The sequence below is a fragment of the Solanum stenotomum genome, chromosome 3, assembly GCF_019186545.1.
Source record: "Solanum stenotomum isolate F172 chromosome 3, ASM1918654v1, whole genome shotgun sequence".
Lineage (NCBI taxonomy): Eukaryota > Viridiplantae > Streptophyta > Magnoliopsida > Solanales > Solanaceae > Solanum > Solanum stenotomum.
In genome coordinates this window covers 69,286,067-69,309,399 of record NC_064284.1, presented here as the reverse complement: position 1 = coordinate 69,309,399, position 23,333 = coordinate 69,286,067, and the positions used below count along the sequence as shown (strand labels likewise).

The 23,333-nt window shown below is 36.5% G+C and overlaps 2 protein-coding genes across 2 annotated transcripts; both read left to right on the top strand.

Moving 5' to 3' along the window:
• Positions 1-2,782: 2,782 nt before the first annotated feature.
• Positions 2,783-4,711, top strand: LOC125859256 (uncharacterized). The gene is made up of 2 exons (XM_049538954.1): positions 2,783-3,727; positions 4,001-4,711. Exons 1-2 carry the CDS (start codon positions 2,783-2,785, stop codon positions 4,709-4,711), a joined length of 1,656 nt encoding a protein of 551 aa, XP_049394911.1.
• A 797-nt stretch (positions 4,712-5,508) lies between these two features.
• LOC125859255 (uncharacterized mitochondrial protein AtMg00810-like) lies at positions 5,509-6,453 on the top strand. Its single transcript, XM_049538953.1, has 2 exons — positions 5,509-5,596; positions 6,173-6,453. The coding sequence occupies exons 1-2, from the start codon at positions 5,509-5,511 to the stop codon at positions 6,451-6,453; spliced, it is 369 nt and encodes a 122-aa protein (XP_049394910.1).
• The last annotated feature ends 16,880 nt before the right edge of the window (positions 6,454-23,333 follow it).

Here is a 23,333-nt window from a genome sequence, read left to right as displayed (position 1 = left end):
GAGTGAACTTACCAAAGAACTACAATGTTTTGTCTCCTTATTTCCCGATTATTGTCTTTTTGAGGATCTTATGACGAAGCAGATTATTGGTAAAGGACATGTATCAAACGGTCTCTAATGGGGTCCTCCATCAGTTGCTTGCTCCAGTATCGTCTCGTCATTTGAAGCACATGGTCGTTTGGGACATAATTCTCTAACAGTTTTGAAGAAATTATTTGTCATTTTGCAAAACACCATAGAAGCTAGTTAAGTCCTAGGAATAATAAGCGGGCTGATTTTGCTTTCGATTTAGTTCATTCAGATATTTGGGAACCATGTCCGGTTGTTTCTAAAGTTGGGTTCAGATATTTTGTTACTTTTGTGGATGATTTTTCCTGAATGACATGGATTTACTTTATGAAAAATTGTTCTGAAGTGTTCTCCCATTTCTCTAATTTTTGTGCTGAGATTAAGACGCAGTTTACTGCTTCTATCCATATATTAAGGAGTAATAATGCTAAAGAATTCATGTCAACATCATTTCAAAACTACATGAATCAATATGGTATTCTTCATCACTCTTCGTGTGTGTAGTCACACTCTCAAAATGGAGTAGTTGATAGAAAATAGGCATTTGCTTGAGAGTGCTCTTTGCTATTCCAAATGAAGGTACCTAAGCAATTTTGGGCAGATGCGGTATCCACACCTAGCTTTTTAATTAATCGCATGCCATCCACAGTGCTTAATGGTGTTATTCCCTATTGTGTTCTCTTTTCGAATAAGCCATTATTTTCGTTCAAGCCAAAGGTGTGGAAGTACTTGTTATGTTCGTGATGTGCGACCCCATGTTACTAAACTAGATCCAAAGGCCTTGAAGTATCTTTTTGGGATATTCTCGCTTACAAAAGGGTTATCGATGCTACTCTCCAATCCTTAAATGATATATGGTGTCCATAGATGTGGTGTTCTATGAGAACATTTCCTTTTTTTCTTCTCCCGATACTTCTCCCACTCAGGGGAAAGAAGAAGAAGAATGGCTCATTTATAAGACCAATCTAATAAGCTTAGAACACCATAAGGAAGTTTGTGGTAGTGTTGAGCAGTCAACAAAGAATGTCTTCTGATGTTCCTCCTGCTCAAACAAAGTCGCCGATAATTCTAGTTTACTCTAGGCGACAAGTGACCTATGATACATGTCTTGCGCCAACTCTTTTGTCATCAGATCCTCCTTTGGTCAATCCCCGTCCATCAGAAAATCTTGACATTCCCATTGCTCTTCGCAAAGGTAAGCGTCAGTGTCAATCAGTATATTTCATTGCTAATTTTATCTCATATGACCACTTGTCTCCCGCATCTTGCTCTTTGATTGCATTAGATGAAAATCACACTTGGGATTTGGTGGACTTACCTAAAGGGAAAATGGCAGTGGAATGTAAGTGGGTTTTTACGGTCAAAGTAAATCTTGATGGTTCTGTGGCGAAGCTTAAAACCAGATTAGTGGCTAAAGGATATGCTCGACTCATATGGTGGATTATTTTGATACTTTTTCTCCGGTGGCCAAACTCACTTCCATTCTCTTGTTTATTTCTCTAGTTGTTTCTAAGAATTGGCCGCTAATCAGTTGGATATCAAGAATGCATTTCTTCATGGTGATCTCCAAGAAGAAGTGTATATGGAGCAACCACTCGGTTTTGTTGCTCAGGGAGAGAGTAGAAAAGTTTGTCACTTGAAGAAATCCTTGTATGGTGTGAAACAAAGTCCACATGCTTGGTTTGGGAATTTTAGTGAGGTAGTTCAGAAGTTTGGGCTTACAAAGAGCAAATGTGGTCATTCGGTCTTCTATAGACAATCATCAGTTGGCATTATTCTTCTTGTTGTATATGTTGATGACATTATCATTACTGGGAGTGATTATGCAGAAATATTTTCTCTCAAATCATTCGTGCATTCGACATTTCACACGAAAGACTTGGGACAGTTGAAATACTTCTTAGGAATAGAAGTAAGTAGGAGTAAGAAGGGAATATTTATATCTTAAAGAAAGTATATCCTTGACCTTCTTGAGGAAATTGGAAAGTCGGCAGCCAAGCCTTGTAGTACTCCAATGGTTCCCAAGACGCAGCTAACAAAAGATGATGGTGATCCCTTCAATGATCCAGAGAGACACAAGTAATTAGTTGGGAAATTAAACTATCTCACTGTAACTCGTCCGGATATTGCTTTTGCAGTTAGTGTTGTTAGTCAGTTCATGTCCACACCTACAGTCAAACATTAGGCAGCTTTGAAGCAAATATTATGTTACTTGAAAGGCGCCCCTGGACTTGGCATAGTATATAGTAATAATGGACATATTTGTTAGCATGATTGGACAGATTCTAAATATTTGTACATATCTATGTTATAACTCTAAATATTTGTGTAATGATGATAGGAGATAGCATAGATTAATGTAGCATATTTTCAGAGATATTACAATTAGGAATAACATATATTTAGGGATATATAGCAGATTTTTAGGCATGTAAATCATAATTCTTTCTATTTAATGGAAGAACTCTCATTTGAGAGAACTCATTCAGCAAAATTGGCATGGTATTAGAGCCTTTTTCAGTGCTTTGATTCTTAGTGTCTTTCATCTGTGGTTTCTTTCAAAAATTTTTTTGAAAGTTTTGGTTCTGCTTACTTTTTTAGTCAACAGTAAGTCCTAAGTGTCTTGGAATTTTAGGCATCTAGGAATCTTAGTCTTGGTCATTCTGGTTATTTTTTATCATTGCATTTCTATCTTCCTTAACTTGTCAAGAACATGGCGTCATATCAATTTGAGTCCTTCCATGTTCGTTTCACAAGAAAAAATTACTCTGCCTGGGAATTTCAATTCCAACTATTTGTCATCGGAAAAGAATTATTAGGACATATAGATAGAAGCGATCCTACTCCTACTGATCCTACAAAGCTCGGTCAATGGAAGGTTAAAGATGCTCGGGTAATGACATGGATTTTAGGGTCAATTGACCCTCTTATTGTTCTTAATCTCAGGCCATACAAGATAGCAAAGGCCATGTGGGATTATTTACTAAAGGTTTACAACCAAGACCATAGCGTAAGACACTTTCAGTTAGAACATGAATTTGCTATGTATTCTCAAGGAGATCTCTCTGTTCAAGATTATTTCTCTAGATTTCAGAACTTATGGGCTGAATTTACCGATAGTGTTTATACTAAAATACCTTCTAAATCTCTCTCCATCATTCAAGGAGTTCATGAACAAAGCAAGCGAGATCAATTTTTGATGAAATTACGATCTGATTTTGAAAATGTTCGCTCCAACTTGATGAACCGTGATCCATCTCCCTCGTTGGAGGTTTGTTTTAGGGAGTTACTTCGTGAAGAGCAGCGTCGCTTCACACAAAATGCTTTTCATCAAGGAAATGTTGTCACTGTCGCATTTGCAGCTCAAGGGAAAGGAAAGGGCATGGATATGACTAGAACTCAATGCTACAATTGCAAGAAATATGGTCATATTGCTAGCAATTGTGGCAAGAAGTTTTGTAATTATTGTAAACAACAAGGACACATTATCAAAGAGTGTCCCACACGTCCTCAAAACCGTAGGGTAAATGCTTTTCAAGTTGAGATATATGGTTCAACTACAGATAACTCGTCTTCAGTAGGACAAGTTCTTACTCCTGAAATGGTCCAACAAATGATCTTGCCAGCATTTTCAGCTTTGGGGCTGCAAGGTAATAAGGTAATATCTAAATTTTGGCTTATTGATTCTGGCGCTTCCAATCATATGACCAACTCAACTAATATACTCAAAAACATCCGTGAGTATAATGGTCCAACACAAATTTAGGTTGCCAATGGTAGTAATTTACCCATTACCAAGGTTGGGGATATTAGTGAAACTTTCAAGAATGTTTTTGTATCACTAAAGCTCTCCACTAGTCTTATTTCAGTTGGCTAATTGGTAGATAACAATTGTGATGTGAATTTTTCTCGTAATGGTTGCCTTGTGTAGGATCAAGTGTCGGGGACGATAATCACGAAGGGGCCTAAAGTTGGAAGATTGTTTCCTATACACTTTTCTATTCCTCGTGTTCTAGCTTTTGCTTCCACCACTACTAAGAATGAGGTTTGGCATAAACGTCTAGGACATCCAAATTCAATTGTGTTGTCTCATTTGTCCAATTCTGGTTTATTGGGAAATAAAAATCAATTTTCAGTTGCTTCCTTTAATTGTTCTACTTGTAAATTAGGCAAAAGTAAAACTCTTTCTTTTCCTAATTTTGGTAGTCGTGCTGCAAAGTGTTTTGATGTCATTCATAGTGATGTTTGGGGCATTTCACCAGTTATTTCTCATGCTCATTTCAAGTATTTTGTGACATTTATAGATGACTATAGTCGGTTTACATGGGTGTATTTTCTTCGATCTAAATCTGAAGTGTTTTCCATATTCAAGAAATTTTTGGCTTACGTTGAGACTCAATTTTCCACATGCATCAAACTATTAAGATCTGATTCTGGTGGAGAATATATGTCTCATGAATTCAATAATTTCTTGCTTGAGAAAGGAATTGTATCACAACGCTCTTGCCCATATACGCAACAACAAAATGGGGTTGCTGAGTGTAAAAATCGTCATCTTTTAGATGTCACTCGTACTTTATTGATTGAGTCTTCTGTTCCATCTAAATATTGGGTTGAAGCTTTGTCTACTGTTGTTTATTAGATTAATAGACTTCCATCTAAAGTGTTAAATCTTGAGTCTCCATATTATCGTCTTTTTCATAAGCATCCCAGCTATCATAGTTTTCATACGTTCAGTTGTGTTTGTTTTGTGCACCTGCCTCATTTTCAACGGAATAAACTCTATGTTCAGTCTATTCAATGTGCTTTTATGGGCTATAGTACTTCGCAGAAAGGTTTTATTTGCTATGATCCAAGTTCTAACAAATTTCGTGTTTCTAGAAATGTTATTTTCTTTGAGAATCAGTATTTCTTTCCTACTCATGTTGAGTCATCTTCTGTTTCTCCTCTTCTTCCTACTTTTGAGGATTTGTCATTGTCTTCTAAGCAGTTCAAATCAGGATTTGTGTATGAACGACGTCGGCCAACTTTACCCCATCTCGAAACAGATCCGCCACCTGAGACTGCTCCACAACTAGAATCTGAGATTTCTTCAAGGTCTACTCCTCGACGATCTACTAGAGTGTCTCAAACTCTTAAACGATATGGTTTTTCTTCTACTTTATCCACCATCTCTATTCCAACAGGTTACTCACAAGCTTCCAAGCTTGAATGTTGGCAAAAAGCAATGGAGGAGGAACTTTTGGCTCTAAAGAAAATAACACAAGGGACATTGTTCCTTGTCCTCCAAATGTCCGTCCAATTGGATGTAAATGGGTTTATTCAATTAAACTTAATTCTGATGGAACTCTTGATCGGTACAAAGCTCGATTGGTGGTCCTTGGCAACAAACAAGAGTATGGTGTAAACTATGAGGAGACTTTTGCATCTGTAGCAAAAATGACTACTGTGAGAACTATTATTGCCATTGCTGCATCACAAAATTGGCCTCTTCATCAAATGGATGTCAAAAATGCTTTTCTTCATGGTGATCTCTAAGAAGATATTTATATGAAACCCCCACTTGGTTTGTTCTCATCACCTACATCAAATGTATACAAGTTGAAACAGTCTTTATATGGATTAAAACAAGCTCCAAGAGCTTGGTTTGATAAGTTTCGATCTACTTTGCTTCAATTCTCTTTTGAGCAGAGCAAATATGATTCGTCTTTGTTTCTTCGAAAAACATCTGCAAGTTGTGTTCTTCTTTTGGTGTATGTAGATGACATTATTATCACAGGAACTGATTCTTCACTAATCACTAGCCTCCAACAGTAGCTTAAGGATTCTTTTCATATGAAAGATCTTGGCATTCTTACATACTTTTTGGGGTTAGAAGTTCATTATGATTCTTTAGGTGTGTTCTTGAACCAACACAAATATACTCAGGACTTGCTTGCTTTGGCTGGTCTTCAAGAATCTTCCTCTGTAAATACTCAATTGGAATTGAATGTAACGTACTATCGTGCGGAATGAGATCTTCTTCCTGATCCAACTTTGTATCGGCAATTAGTTGGGAGCCTAAATTATCTTACTATTACTAAGCCTGATATCTCTTTTGCAGTTCAACAAGTGAGTCAATTTATGCAGGCATCACACCATCTACATTTGGTGGCTGTCCGTCGCATCATTCGATATCTCTTGGCAACATCTACTCATGGATTATTCTTTCCTAGTGGTTCTAAGATTCAACTTAATGCATTTAGTGATTTTGCTTGGGCTGGATGTCCTGATACTCGTCGCTCCGTCACGGGTTGGTGCATGTTTCTTGGAGATTTCTTGATATCTTGGAAAAGCAAGAAGCAAGACCGTGTATCAAAATCTTCCACCGAATCTGAATATTGAGCAATGTCTATTGCTTGCTCTGAGATTGTTTGGCTTCGTGGTTTACTTGCAGAAATTGAATTTCCTCAATCTAATCCTACTCCCCTCCATGCTGACAACACAAGTGCTATTCAGATTGCTACTAATCCAGTTTATCATGAAAGGACCAAACACATTGAAGTGGATTGTCATTATATCAGAGAAGTTGTAGATAATAGAGTCGTTACTCTTCCACATGTATCCAGTGATCTTCAAATAACTGATGTGTTTACAAAGTCTATGGCACAACAAAGTCATCAGTATCTGGTAGGCAAATTGATGCTTTTTGATCCACCGGCATCAATTTGAGGGGGATGTTAGCATGATTGGACATATTCTTAATATTTGTACGTATCTATGTTATAACTCTAAATATTTGTGTAATGATGATAGGAGATAGCATAGATTAATGTAGCATATTTTCAGATATATTACACTTAGGAATAGCATATATTTAGGGATATATATGTAAATCAAAATTCTTTCTATTTAATGGAAGAACTCCCATTTGAGAGAACTCATTCAGCAAAATTGACAATACTCACATTGAGTATTTTGCAGACGCCGATTGGGCTGGATCCAAGATTGATAGAAGGTCTACTACTGGCTATTGTGTCTTTGTGGGTAGAATTTTGGTGTCATGGAGAAGTAAGAAACAAAATGTTGTATCTTGATCCATTGCAGATTCCGAGTATAAAGCTATGGCACAATCCACATGTGAGATTATGTGGATACATCACCTCTTAAGTGAAGTTGGGTTGAAGTATCCCACACCCGCGAAACTTTGGTGTGATAATCAAACTGGTCTTCATATTGCCTCAAATCAAGTGTATCATGAAAGAACTAAGCACATTGAGGTGGACTGTCACTTTATTCGTGAAAAGATTCAAGAATACCTGATTTCCACAGGCTATGTGAAGACTGGAGAGCAACTAGCTGATTTGTTCACAAAGGCGTTGAATTGAGCTCGGGTTAACTATTTGTGTAACAAGCTAGGCATGATCAATATATATGCTCCAGCTTGAGAGGGAGTGTTACAAAATATTGTAAATACATTCTATTACCTTATATAGATAGGAGAGATCTGTAGGAATCATAAGAGATATGTAAGATATTTTCTTATCTTTGATGATGCTTCTTTCTAGTGTATATATACATGTAACGTTGATATAATAAACAAGCAGTTCAGTTCTGTAAACTACATGAATATTTGGGATGCCCTATCCATGTTGTGAAAAAAAAAACCCACTTGGTTGCTTGGAACAAAATGTGTTATCCTACAGAAGAGGGAGGGTTGGGCATAAGACAACTATCTGAGATGTCCAAATCTTTCATTGCAAAATTATGGTGGTTGTTCAGAACTCACAACTCTCTCTAGTCTACTTTCCTGATGATTAAATACTGCAGCAGAAAACATCCAGTTTCTAGAACAGGTGAATCTAAGATCTCTGGACCTTGGAGAAACCTAATAAACATCAAGAACGAGGTGGAACCTAGTATCTTGTGGAGGATAATAAAAGTAACTCTTCATTCCTCAGGGACAATTGGACAGGACTTGGGGCCATTGCCAATATTTATAATAGTAAAATTGACTAGAAACCTACTGTTGCTAACTTCATCATGGAATATTACTAAGCTCAAACAGTTCCAACCTGGAAATTTTGAAGTCTCGTCAGCTTGGAGGAGCTTGAGACAGAGTCAAGGTATCGCTCTTACTAATAATCTTTGGCATAAGGCTTTACCTTTCCAGTTTTCTTTTTTTAATTGGAAGCTCCTAGAGAACAGAATTCCTATTGATGACAATGTCAAAAAGAAAGGTGTTTCTCTTCCTTCAAGATGTGAATGTTGTGAAAACTACTGCAATGAGAATTTGGAGCATCTTTTCAAAAGAAATAATTTCAGCAAGAACATCTGGAATGTGTTCAGGAATCAGTTTGGTTTAGAGGAGGTTGGTGGAGGAATCAATCAAGAGATGATGGTATGGTGGACTGCTAAAACCCATAATCCTATTCACAAGGTTATGATTCAAATTATGCCTCTTCTTATTAGTTGCCAGATATGGAAGGCTAGATGCAAGAAGAGGTATGAACAAGTCAGACTTTATATGCCTAGAGTGGCCCACCTAATTAATGTTGATGCTATTCATGCACAATCAGTTTAACCAGATAGATAGCAACATCACTTCGAATCATATGATGTATATTTGTGACAATGCTAGACCCAAACTTAAAATTCTCAGAACATCCTGGACTTTCCCCCCTTCTAGTATGATTAAACTCAATACTGATGGATGCTCCAAAGGCAATCCTGGGGCATGTGGTGGTGGGGGAATTTTCAAGGGTCATCACGGGGAATTTGTCTCAGCTTTTCGGCCCCTTTGGTATCCAACAATGTTGCTGAGTCTTTGGCTCTGTCTATTGGAATTGAATGGTGCAAGGAAAATGGTATCAACATGGTCATTGTTGACTTAGATTCCTCATTGGTTATCAGTTGGGTTACTGGCAAGATGAAACCACCTTGGAATCTAAGACATTCAAATACACCCTTTTTTTAGACATGTTGGACTTTTGGACATTTGAAGAAAATATGATGAATGATTTCCTCAATTAATGAACAATAAATTAAATGACGTGACAGGGAGAGGAGGATGTGAAAAGAGGAGAGTAGTCATGGGTAACCTTTGGCAGGGTAAGAGAAACATAGGGCTTTGAATATGTATGGGTGTCTGTAATATCCAAAGACATGCCTGGATTTCGTGATCCATCTCAGAGAGTATGGTGTGGAGAAGGAAATGGTAAGCCAATTTGATGTCAAAATAACAATTAGGATTAGGGAACCAACCAAAGGTGTTTGTACACGAAGCTGGTGAAATATAGGTAGCACGAAAAAACACAAAGACTATAGGAGGTATGTTAAAAGTAAGTTGGGTGAGGTCCCAAGTATTCTGTAGGAGTGGAATATAAATAGTGAGGGGTTGAAGATTTTTTGGAATTGATCTAATAAGGAGATTGCTGGAAGCAAAATTAGTAGGTACCCAAATGTCCTTCAATAAATTGATTAAATTCCAAACAAGGACGGAGCTATGGTGGTGCAAGGATGGTTAGTCAAATATCCTTCACCGGAAAATTACGTTGTATATATCGGTCAAACTTTACTTTATATTGGTAAATAGAACATTTTGAACACCGTTTGATGCAATAGAGAGCAGTGGCTTAGCAGCGAGGGTAGGCACAAAGCGGCATGGCATCCTATTCGATTCCTAGCGTCCACATATTTGTTTTATCATTTTGTATCCTGCCATTTTGCTTCACTCAAGTTCGATTCGGATGTCCACATTTTTCTCATATAATTTTTGGTGCACCCAATCATCGGGTGGGGGAGGGGGGAATAGTAATTTAATTATCATCCAAAGTTTGAACACCCATTATAAAACTTTTGACTTCCAAAACCTATATTCTAATGGATGTCAATCTTAAGAAATTGTAGTCCAAGCTTTTCCAAATATGGGATTCTTTTCCTATTGAACAAAATTATTATCAGTTAATAGAGACATTTTTGATCCATTAAGCAACAATGTGAATTTTTTAGAACCAAATTTTAGCGGAAAGAAAACTTTTTGACCAAATTATTAAGGATAACACATTTTGAAATCAAACTATTGACGAAATACAAGTTTTTGTTCAACTGTACCTAACACATTTATGACTATTTTCCATTTTTGTAAACAATTATGTCATGATTGAATCAAAGTGGACCAAATTATCCCCATTTATTACTCATTTTTCCTCACATTGTAACGGAAAGGGGTGCACTAGATCTGAGTGACATTACCTGAAAATTATAATGGATTTCGGCGAGAAGATAGCCATGGATTCTGGCGAAAACATAGAAGAAACAACAACAGCTGTAGACCGAATCAGTCAGTTGTCGGACGATCTTCTCCTTCACATTCTCTCTCTTATGCCGACCGAAGCCGCACTTGTGACAAGTGCTCTCTCAAAAAGGTGGCACTATCTTTGGAAATCACTTGATAGTTTCTCTTTTAGTACATTTGGTAACTATGAGTGGTATGTATCCTATGTTGATTATGTATTAGGTCATTCAGTTTCTCCCAAAATTAAAAAGTTTCAACTCGATAGTAATGAGCCGGATGCATACAAGTCAGACATGGATCGATGGCTTAGTTTTGCTATTGAAAAGAAAGTGGAAAATTTGAAAATCCAGTCAGTCTCTGAAGAAGAGGTTTATGCATTGCCGGAATGTTTATACACCTGTTCGTCGTTGATAACACTAGTTTTGGGATTCTGTTCTTTTGATCCTAATGTGGCTGTAGCATGGAAGTCTCTAAAGAGCATAAAATTGAAGTGGATGGTGTTATCTAATGACCATATTGTGAACTTATTGTCGGGATGTCCTATATTGGAAACTATGGAATTATCTCGTTTTAAGGGTTTTAGTCGTTTGGAAATTAGGTCTTCAAAATTGAAGAGACTAAATTTGATAGCATACAATGATGATGAACTTGATCATTCCTTGGAAATTGTTGCCCCCTATCTTCAGCATTTGGAGATTTGTGAAAGTCTTTATGGTTTCAAGTGTAGGCTTGTAGACGTATCCTCCTTGGTTAATGCTAAGCTTACGTTCGAGATTACATGTATCAAAGACATCCAATATTTGCTTGATGAAGAAATTGATGATGACGAAGATAGTTGTCGTGGCTATCATCAAGGTTTTATGATTCTCGTGTGGGATTATCTTCAAAAGCTGAGTAGTGCAAGCAAGATAACAGTTGGAACATGGTTCATAGAGGTTTGTTTTAAACTCAAAAGTCTTTATTTTCTCTCATTGATTATTATCAGACAGTTGCAGATAAACATTATACAATGGAGATTTGTATACACAATCCATTAAAGCAACTGGATTAATTGTAAAAAACTTGTGGAGAAGGGTAGAGGGGTGGGCTTGTTCTCCACTGACTTTCAAACCATGGGCCTCTGACCCTCGCGGATTTCTTGATTAAAAGAACTGAGTTAGAGAATTTTGTGGACCTTTATGCAATCCGTTTGCCAATTTTGTGAAGTCGGGTATTTCTTTTATCATATCGCCAAAGTTATATCTAGACACCAGGATTTTCGTACATTGATGTTGCTTAAAGTGTTTAGATAGTTTATTTGTCACAACACTATATCTGTTGTGGAGTACTTTCTATCTGTTGTTTTTTGTTGCTTTCTCTGGTTTTTTCATTGGTAATACTGCACCAGGTCCTGTGCATGTTGCAGTTCAAAGGGGTGCGAATTCCAGAATTGAAATGCAAGTATTTGACGCTGGAGTTGCATAAGAAAGAGTTAAGTGTGTTTGGAGCAGCTGGCCTTTTGCGAGCATCACCTCATGTTGAGTGTCTCAACATAGACATAAGAGCTATGCATGTAACTTTCTGTTGCTTTGTATCTTCTTTTTACATAATTTTTATGAAGCTTTGCCTTTTTGCCTTTGTACATCATTTTACACAATAGAAAAGAGTTAAGTGTGTTGGGAGCAGCTGGCCTTTTGGCCTACCTCTCCCTCTTCTAAGGCCCACCATGGCCAACCTCTCACTGGGGCATTTGCACATCTCCTCTACACTTGCACGAACCATCTCAACACAAATATATCCTTAACTGTCATTAAGAGACTTTGCTTATGTCACCGTATAGCTTCGTGATTGCTTTCTTGTGAAAAATGTGTTATCAATTTTTGGCTACCTACATCATGAGTCTCTTTATGAAAAGAATAGCCATTATAATCATTTTCAGGTATCATTAAATTTGTTGGCTCTGAAATTTATTTTTACTGGAAATTTCTACTTCAAAGTTTTCTTTTTCAACTTTTCTGCAATTTCCATTAGGCTGCCATGTATTTGTCCCTGATCGTATTCTGTTTCCAGCCTGATGCTACCTTCTGCTGCTTTGGGTTACAAGATTTGGTCAAAGAAAATAATATCAATTTGCAGAGATGGATTTCAATCTTTGTGCTTCCCAACCTCAAGAATGTTAAGATTGTCATCTCCTCCCGGATATGCTTGATAAATCATCTCAACTGGTCCTATGCCAAGAATCTTTTTGAACTTTCAGAATTTTTGTTAAAGAATGCATTAGTTTTGGAGAAGTTTGTTATCATATCAAAGAGAAGAAGGTGCGAGAAATGTTCAATGAACTGTGCGTACAAATATTTATTTCCATTGGCTGAGAAATTGTTAGGTTCCCCAAGATTATCCACCAATTCTGTGATTATCTTCCGGGAGTGAGCACTGAGCTTTCCATGACTGGGCTCCAAGTAGTTCTCCATCTCAGGGTACAAGAAATGTTGACTCTTATTTCGAGTGTTTGATAAGCTTCTCCTTGCAATCATGGATCCTTAACTTCTATATGTAACTAACTACTATTCTCTTGGACATACCCTTGTGTCATCGGAAATGTTACTGTTGCTTGGTTTCTCATGAAGCTTTTATTTGTTGCATTTTGGATGTTGTACATGTGCATTGAAATGGTTCCCTTTGTCAATAGCATCAAGGTCCTTGATTGTGAAATGGTTCCCTTTTTCGATTTTTTTCTTGGAAGAATGGGATTGCATTCTGTGTTTACCTTAATGATTTTAGCAGTTGTGATTGAGGCTTACTGTGCTATTGAATCTTTGTATTTGACATTAAGGTCATAATAAGAAACTCTCCGTTCTTCAAGTAAAATTTAGTTATCTGGGACAACTTACAAGGGGTTGTGAAATTTTTTGTGGAACAACAGCTCTCTTGATAAATGTTGTCAGTAGTAGTTTGGTTTATGTCACCCCTCCCCCCCTCCCCCGTCCCCGCTTTTTTAACAAAACTACTGTTCTGCATTTTCGATTCCTCTGATATTACCACACTCATGCAAAGTGGACATGTTATTCGATCTCCCTGCATTACTTCATTCTTCAAACAGTTTTTACAAAAGATATGCTTACAAGTTTGCAGTTTTCAAGTGACACGTGATCAGAATACCCCCTAAGCTTATTTCTTCTGAATTGAGGCTTTCAAGAAATACTATATTTAGTTTGCAGTTTGCATTATGTGTTTACCTTAACGATTTTAGCTGTTGTGACTGAGGCTTACTGTGCTATTGAATCTTTGTATTTGGCATTAAGGTCATAATAAGAAACTCTCTATTGGAATTGTTTCAAGACATAGGGACTCTAGCAAAGTGGTAAGTAAAAGTCACCCTGTGAGTCAATGGATCATATACTTGGAGACAAGAATAGGGACAGTCCTGACTCTTTATAACGTATTACGTATACACATGTTGAAAGAATGAAGTCTGGTGACAACATAAGGGACCTTCTCTAATTTAGTCTCATATTTTTCAGTATCGTAATCTAATGTAGCATGTCTTTTATGGTTTTTTCTTGATAAAATTTAAAATTGTTTCAACCAATGTAATCTAATCTATTAATTTTTTTATGGTTTATTTTTGTTTTTTTTTCTTTAAAAGATTTGGTATTATAATTCAATATAGTATAGACATTCCTTTATATGGTTTTATGATGTGGTCGATTTGGTATAAATTTTAATCCTTTTCCAATTTTTCAATGTAATCTAGTATGATTGTAATTTATGTTTATATTATGGCAATCCGATTTAGTGTGTATATATACTAGTTCTGGATACGTGCATTGCACGTAAGTTCTTGTCAAGTAATACAAACTGTGTAAATCAAAATTAAACCAAATGTGACAAACTATGAAATACTGTGAAAAGAAAATTTGAAGACATATAATGAGTTACCAGAGTTGTTGAAACAGAGGATGAGATACAAAAAAATTAGATGTTTAGAGGCTCCATCAAAGTCATTTGGAGTCGAACACAGAAAATTCCTAAGCACGCATCTTGTATGATTCCAGTCAAACAGAACAAAACAACATTTGCATTTGTAGAAATCGAAAGCTAGTGAAGATAAGTCATGATTTAATTGGCTTACTATTTGATCGACACTGTTGAAATCATCAAGCTTACACTTGTTGGTGGCAGTGTTGTTGCTATCTACAGTGGAAAGTAGATGCATTCCGGCAAAATCAGGTGGTAGATAATTTGTTGCTTGAATTGGAAAAGAGAGCAGATAGGAATAAAGAAAGGCAGAGGAATGTGAAAAATGTGAGGGAAATAAATTAATTTAAAGATAGCAGCGGTAAATTTAGAATTTTCGACTAATCTCAAACACGTGTGTTGCACGTGTATCCCATGCTTAATATTGCAAATACATTAAAAGTACAAGAATTTGAACAAAAAAATTTAGCCCAAATAAAAAAAAATCTTTAGAAAGTAAAATTTTAAAAATCTAATCGAGAAAAATACACACCAAAAGACGGATGAATTCCAGAAAAATCACCTGGTAGACTTGTTGATTGAATTGGTGAAGAGAGCAGAGACGATCAGAGAAACACATAGGAGTGTGAAAAATGTAGGGAAAATAAATATATTTAAGAGAAAGAAGCGGTGAAATTAGAAATTTTGATAAGGGGGTCTAAGAATACATTCAAGGTTTAGCATATATGTATGAGAAATAACATTTATTATATATGCATAATAAAATTTTGCACCAAAGATGTTCAACTGACACCCTCAGACATACATAGCTACGCCCTGAAAGAAAGGGGAAAAGATAATATGGTAATTAATATTTTAAGAATTAGTCTCTTTACTATATTTTAAAACGTTTAAGTCATTTACATTTGTAAAAGAGGAATTTCATCTAATTAATTATTTAATAAATTATTGGGATTGTTATAAGATATAACGACTTTAGTGAGGAGATAAGCAAAAATCACCTAGTGAGTTAATGAATCGCATACTTGGAGATAGGAATTGAGGCATGTCTTACTCTTTACAGAGTATAAAAATGTCGAAAGAATCAAGTCACAACATAACAAGAACTATGGGGAACAGAGTTACATGTTTCCGTTAAATCTCAAAAATTATAACTTTTAAAATCTAAGTCAGACGCTAGAATAAAATTTTAAAAAATAGTAAAAGTTGCACAAGATATAAAAAATTGTAAAAACTACAAAAATTACACGGCCAAAAATGAGTTTTTTATTGAAATATTTTTTCATAATTTTAGTTAAATAAACAATCGTTAAAATATCAAATGATAAGGGAAAATGTTCACTATTTACAAACTTTAATGACTAAATTAGTTATATTTATATTTAAGTGATTATTTTGAAGTACCTCAAACATAAGGGAGCATCTCTAATTGTCACATATTTTCCGGTATTGTAATCTGATCTGATATACATTTTATGTTTTTTTTTTTTGAAATATTTTAAATTGTTTCCACCATTGTAATATGATCTATTCAAACTTTTATGGTGTATTTTTGTATTTATTATATATACAAAAAATTGGTACTATAGTTAAATATTTTATGGACTAATTTCTTTTATACGAATTTATGAGGCAGTTGATTTGATACAATTTTTAATTGTTTCTCATTTTGCAATGCGATTTAGTATGATTTTAGTTTCTTTTTCAACAATTGCAATCCGATCTAGTTTTCAAACATGTGTGATGTATGTGTATCTCATGCTTACTATTATAAATACATTAAAAGTACAAAAATTTGAACTAAATTTTTTTGCCCAAATAAAACATATAATTTTTTAATTAGAAAATTAAATTAAGTCCAACAAAGAGAAAACCCGCAAAAAATTATGTATTTCGGCAAAATCAGGTGGCAGATTTGTTGATTGAATTGACGAAGAGAGCAGAGAGGAACAGAAAAATGCAGAGTGTGAGAATTGTGAGGAATATTGTAACATCTCACTAATTGAAGGAACTAGAAAGAAGTTAAAATTTGGAAATAGTCATTTTTGGAAATACTATAAAAATCTGGAAAATTTGTCAAGTGTGTTGAGTAGAGTTTTAGGTCAACTTCAAACAACCATAAATCCTATCTCAGGATGAGTTAGGTGTGTTTCCAGATACCTTAGGAAATATCTTAGAATAATATTTCCAACGCCACCGAGTTTGCACGATTTCGAGTTCGTATGAGTAAGATATGCCCATTGAAAGTTGGGTTGTTCAATTAAGGAAAGTCTAATCCGGATTTTTGAAGGGCATTATGGTCTTTTCCATACCCCATAACTTAATTTCGTTTTATGGTAATTAATTGGGGTCTAAACTGATAGGATTCAGTTTATGCTTTTACCATATTGGGTTAGGGTTTTAGAGAAGAGAAAAAAAAGGGGAGAAAAGAGGAGAAGGAGCAAGAATCGTCAAGATCTTCAAGAATCGCTTGTGGATTTCGTCAAGGGGTGACCCCTACGAGGTATGTGAGTTCACATAGTGTTGGGTTCGTTCACCCACGTGCCAAACATGTTTATGTCAGTATGATTTTCGTCCTAATAGATTGAGACTTTGACGTTCTTGAGTTGTGTTCATGAATTGCTTCCGTTCTTGAATTTGGGATGACATTGAGGAGTTCTTGAGAGTTTAAGGTCGATTGTTAGAGTTGTTTTGAGTTAGATTCTTGTGTACATACACTGGGTATTTTAATCTAAAGGGAATTTCAGAAAAGGAAACGAGTGTAGGCGAATTGGGGTCAGAAAACAAAGAAGGAAAAAGTCGACAGAATCTGGGTACCAGGTCCGCGACGCGGAAATGTTCCTCAGGATGGGAAAATTCTCCTCGCGTCACGGACTGTTCTGCTTAAAAAGTTATTTCGCGACCAAATAATTAAATGCTTCTCCGCATCGCATACTCGCTTCCACACAGTGATTTCTTGATCTTTTCTCATGTTTAACTATCTAAAAACATTCCTAAACATCATGAGATCTTTCCTATCACAAATCACAATCCTAGAATCCATAATTCAATTCAAGGAAAGTTAAGAGTCAAGTCAAGAGAAGTTCATAGAGTCTTCCAAAAGTCTTTTACAAATGTTTTAACTTTGTTTTAAGACTTGAGTTTTGAGTTGAGTAAAGAGTAAAGGTTGAAGTTCATTTTTTCAGAGAGTATATGGGGATTATGTATTCCCAAAGAGTTTAAAATGTTTTCACATTTAAGCAAGAAAGGAAACTTTGATTTCCAAAAGAGCCTTTGAGCTAGTTTTTCAGTAAAGAGTAAACGTTTTCACATTTAAACAAGAAAGGAAACTGAGATTTCCAAAAGAGCCTTTGAGCTAGTTTTCAGTAAAGAGTAAATGCTTTCACAATTAAGCAAGAGAGGAAACACTGATTTCCAAGAGAGACTTCGGGCTAGTTTTTGAGTAATTGTCTCAAACCACAGAGTTATGTTTTTAAACATAAGAGCTAGTATCGTATTTTGGGAGTAGTATTGAGCACCGATATGGGGGAGAGTTTAGACAATTCCCAGCCCCATAAACCATGTAGCCACCATGGGTAGAAAAAAAGTCATACTCTTTAGATGATTTCTTGGTGTTTTTAGCATAGACTAGTGGATCCATTTATAGTCAGGTTTTATGCCTTGGCAAGGTATAGGACGGCCCTGGCAGCGTGAGGCAAAACGTTATATCATCACAATAGCTCTTAAGTGATGGTTGTCGGTTAGAGAAACTCCCACAACAGTATTTTGTATTCTTATATACAAAGAGTTAATGGTATTTTTATATACATTCAGAGTTTATATTGTATCTTTGCATACATTCAGAGTTACTATTGTATTTATAAATACACAGAGTTGTTATCCATGTTTTAAAAGCTTTTCTTTATATTGCATTTATTTTATACTGCTTTATATTGAAATGAGTTCAGTTAAGTTGAGTTCAGTTGAGGCAGGTAAGTTCTTCATTTCTTTTCAAGCTTATGTCTTGTTTTAGAATTCCCCTCGCATACTTGTACATTCAATGTACTGATGCCATTTGTCTATACCTTTTTATGATGCAGACACATGTAACTAGAATCAGCATCCAACGCATCCTTGATTCTAGTTGAGCTCCAGAGTTTGTTGGTGAGCCTCTTTGTTTCCGGAGGATCCCTTTTTATTGCTTTTCAGTATTTGGTTCATTAGGATTTCGTGGGTCTTGTCCCGACATCCATCTCAGTTATTAGAGGCTTCATAGATAGACATTCAGTTAGTTCATTTGTTTTTATCTTGTTATTGACTTAAGTTCAGTTTTGAGTTGCCATTTTGGCTAAGTTAAATGTTTATTTCTAAAACATTATGAGTTTAGTTTGAGACAGTTGAGTTATCTTGCATTTGAGTTCTTTTCTTAATCCTTAAAGTCTTTCGCTGAGTAAGTAAGTTAGGCCAAGGGTTCACTTGGGGCCAACAATTGTTCTCGAGTGCCAGTCCCGCCTAGGGTGTAGCCTCGGGGTGTGACAAACTTGGTATCAGAGCATAGAGTTCAAAAGTCATAGGGAGTCTATGAAGTCGTGTCTGTAGAATCCTAGTTATCGGTGTGATGTGTGCCATATCTATAATTAGGAGCCTGCAACACTTAGGAACTATATCTCACTTCTTTCATACTAATTTTGTGTGTTAGAATTTTATCTATAAAAAGTTTCTTTCTAACTCGTGGTTGCGCGTAATCGATTGTGAATTGGACTGTTTTGAGAGTGCTTTCATGGGGCGTTTCTTTCCTTGTGAGCTAAGAGAAGCAAAGAGATGGTTGCCAACAATTAGAGTAGGATGAGTTTATTCGTTGTTGGGTTGCCTCATCTGTTAGATAAGGAAAGTAAGGTAGCCATGCAAATAGGTGACATGGGCATAGCAAGGCTGATGATCTATGTGCAACAAGTTGAGGGATAGAGTAGGGTTTAAGAATAAGAGGGCTAAGGCATCAGGGAATGAATATGGGCAACAAAAGAGTAAGGCGAACCGGTCTTCTTTCAACATAAGCAAAAAGGACCTTCTCCATCATCTGCTGGTGCACCTGCACCAAGAAACAAATGTAAGTACAATAGTCAAAATTCCCAGAATTTCAGATCTAGACCTGCACAGTTGCACGGTAGTATGGCACAAGGGGGTACTAAGATTCCTGCATGTGCTAAGTGTGGTAGGAACCACTCAGGGATGTGTCATGATGGCTCCACTGGTTGCTTCAAGTGTGTTCAAGACGGTCATTTTATAAGAGAGTGTCCTAAGAACAAGCAGGGTAGTGGTAATGGGGGCAATAAAGCCCAGTCTTCTTCAGTTGCTCCACCAGACAGAGTTGAATCTAGAGGAGCTACTTCAAGGGCAGGCGGAGGAGGAAACCGCCTTCATGCGATCAGTAGTCGTCAAGAGCAAGAGGATTCTCCAGATGTTGTTACTGGTATGATCCAAGTTTTTAACTTTAATGGTTATGCTTTGCTACATCCAAGAGCGAGTTTATCCTTTGTAACTCTGATGTTGCGATGAATTTTAATGTTCTTCCTGAGCAACTTAGTGAACCCTTCGGTGTTTCTACACCTGTTGGTAATCTATTGTAGCAGAGAGAGTCTATCGTGATTGTCCCGTTTCCGTCAATCACAAAAGTACCATGGGTGATTTAATTGAGTTAGACATGGTATATTTTGATTTCATTCTTGGTATGGACTGGCTTCATGCATGTTATGCCTCAATTGATTATAGAACTCGAGTTCACAAGTTCCAGTTTCCAAATGAGCCAGTCTTAGAGTGGAAAAGTAGTTCAGCAGTGTCTAAGGGTCATTTCATTTCGTACCTTAAGGCAATGAAGTTAGTTTCAAAGGAGTGTATCTATCACTTAGTCCGAGTTAATGACTCTAGTGTTAAGATACCTCATATTCAGTCAGTTGCAGTAGTAAAAGAGTTTCCAGATGATCTTCCCGGAGTCCCTCCTAAGAGAGAGATAGACTTCGGTATATATAGACTTTCTTCCAAATACTCGTCCTATATCTATTCCACCATATAGAATGGCTCCAGCAGAGTTGAAAGATCTTAAAGAACAGTTGAAAGACCTCCTTGATAAAGGCTTTATTCGACCAAGTGTCTTACCTTAGGGTGCTTCGGTCTTGTTTGTGAGGAAGAAGGATGGTTCTCTTAGGATGTGTATAGATTACCATCAAGAATAAATATCATCTTCCAAGAATTGATGATATTTTCGATCAGCTTCAGGGTGCCACCTGTTTCTCTAAGATTGACCTCAGATCAAGCTACCATCAATTGAAAGTAAGGGAATGTGACATTCCAAAGACAGCATTCAGGACCCGTTATGGTCATTATGAGTTCCTAGTTATGTCTTTTGGTTTGACCAATGCGCCTGCAACATTTATGGACCTTATGAACAGAGTATTCAAACCTTACTTAGATATGTTTGTTATCATCTTCATTGATGACATACTAATCTATTCAAGGAATGAAGAAGATTATGCTAGTTATCTCAGAATAATTCTCCAGACTTAGATAAAGAGTTGTATGCCAAGTTCTCTAAGTGTGAGTTTTGTCTTGAGTCTATGGCATTCTTAGGCCACATTGTGTCTGGAGAGGGAATTAAAGTTGATACTCAGAAATTGAGGCAATGTAGAATTGGCCTAATTCCACATCTCCAACTGATATTAGGAGTTTCATAGGTTTGGTTGGCTATTATAGAAGGTTCGTAGAGGGGTTCTCATCTATTTCGTCTCCTTTGACCAAGTTGACTCAGAAAACTGTGAAATTTCAATGGTCTGAAGCTTGTGAGAAAAGCTTTTAGGAATTGAAAAAGAGGTTGACTACTGCCCCAGTATTGACCTTACCAGAAGGTACGCAAGGCTTTGTTGTCTATTGTGATGCGTCTAGAGTTGGTTTAGGTTGTGTGTTAATGTAGAATAGTAAGGTTATAGCTTATACTTCCAGACAGTTGAAAGTTCATGAGAAGAATTACCCAACCCATGATTTAGAGTTGACTGCTATAGTGTTTGCTTTGAAAATATGGCATCATTATTTGTATGGTGTTCATGTTGATGTATTCAGTGATCACAAGAGTCTCCAATATGTGTTCACTCATAAAGAGCTTAATCTCAGACAAAGGAGGTGGTTGGAATTACTCAAGGATTATTACATGAGTATTCTTTACCACCCAGGTAAGGCTAATGTTGTCGGTGATGCTTTAAGCAGGTTGTCTATGGGTAGTACCGTTCATATTGAGGAAGAAAAGAGAGAGTTAGCCAAAGATGTGCATAGACTGTCACGGTTAGGAGTTCAACTAATGGATTCCACAGAAGGAAGAGTAGTGGTGTTGAATGGGGATGGATCATCATTAGTGTCAGAACTAAAAGAGAAGCAAGACCAAGATCCTATTTTGCTTGAATTGAAGGCAAATGTTCATAAGCAAAAAGTATTAGCTTTTGAACAAGGGGGAGATGGCGTGTTGAGGTATCAAGGAATATTATGTGTACCAAGGGTGGATGAACTCTAAGAAAAGATCATGGAGGAAGCTCATAGCTCCAAATATTCCATTCATCCGGGTTCCACAAAGATGTATCGTGATTTGAGAGAAGTTTATTGGAGGAGTAGTATGAAGAAAAGCATTGCAAAATTTGTTGCTAAGTGTCTGAATTTCCAACAAGTTAAAGTACAACACCAAAGGCCCGGTGGTATGGCTCAGAATATAGAACTTCCGAAAAGGAAATGGGAGATAATTAATATTTTCATCACAAGATTACCAAGGTCTCGCAGGCAACATGATTCTATTTAAGTGATTATTGATAGGATGACAAAATCAGCCCATTTTTTGTCAGTAAAGACCACCCATACAGCAAAGGACTATGCCAAGTTGTATCTTCAAGAAGTGGTTAGACTTCATGGAGTTTCAGTCTCCATTATTTCAGATAGAGGGGAGCAATTTACTGCACAGTTTTGGAAGTCATTCCAAAAAGTCTTGGGTTCAAAGGTGAACTTAAGTACTGCCTTTCACCTTCAGACAGATGGGCAAGAAGAGTGCACTATTTAGACCTTAGAGGATATGTTGAGGGCATGCGTGATTGATTTCAAAGGTAATTGGGATGATCACCTACCTTTTATTGAATTTGCTTACAACAACAGTTACCACTCTAGCATCCAAATGGCTCCTTATAAAGCTCTTTATGGGAAAAGATGCAAATCTCCTATTGGATGGTTTGAAGTTGGTGAAGCAGGGTTGATAGGACCAAATTTAGTTCATCAAGCTATGGAGAAGGTGAAAGTGATTCAAGAGAGGTTGAAAACGGCGCAGAGTCGTCAGAAATCCTATACCGATGTAAGGAGAATGGAGTTAGAGTTTGAAGTAGATGATTGGGTATACTTGAAAGTTTCACCCATGAAAGGTGTTATGAGATTTGGTAAGAAGGGGAAGCTTAGTCCTCGATATATTGGCCCTTACAGAATATCGAAAAGGGTAGGTAATGTAGCTTATGAGTTGGAGCTACCACAAGAATTAGCTGCAGTTCATCCGGTCTTTCACATTTCCGTGTTGAAGAAGTGCATCGGTGATCCTTCATTAATCATACCAACTGAAGATATTAGCATCAAAGATATCTTATCTTATGAGGAGATTTCGGTTCAGATTCTAGATCGTCAAGTTCGCAAGTTGAGGACTAAGGAAGTAGCATCAGTCAAAGTTCTTTAGAGGAACCAGTTTGTTGAGAAGCTACTTGGGAAGCTGAGAATGATATGAAGAAGAGATATCCACATCTCTTTGAAACCGGAGAAATTCCAGATCAAGGTACTAATCCTTTTCTTGGTATTTATTTATAACGTGGCATGTTGTTTTTGCATTTTGATTGTTGGGTGTTTGAACTGAATATTAGATGTTACACCCTTAGCATAGTAAGAGTAATCTCATTCGAGGACGAATGTTCCCAAGGAGAAGATATTGTAACATCTCGCTAATTGAAGGAACTAGAAAGAAGTTAAAATTTGGAAATAGTCATTTTTT

Excerpts from the sequence above, each read along its gene's own strand:
- LOC125859256 (XM_049538954.1), top strand. The coding sequence starts at position 2,783 with ATGGCGTCATATCAATTTGAGTCCTTCCATGTTCGTTTCACAAGAAAA. Across the intron at positions 3,728-4,000 it reads TGGGGCTGCAAGGTAATAAG|GATCAAGTGTCGGGGACGAT; the intron begins GTAATATCTAAA and ends TGCCTTGTGTAG.
- LOC125859255 (XM_049538953.1), top strand. The coding sequence starts at position 5,509 with ATGACTACTGTGAGAACTATTATTGCCATTGCTGCATCACAAAATTGG. Across the intron at positions 5,597-6,172 it reads CAAAAATGCTTTTCTTCATG|TTCAACAAGTGAGTCAATTT; the intron begins GTGATCTCTAAG and ends TCTCTTTTGCAG.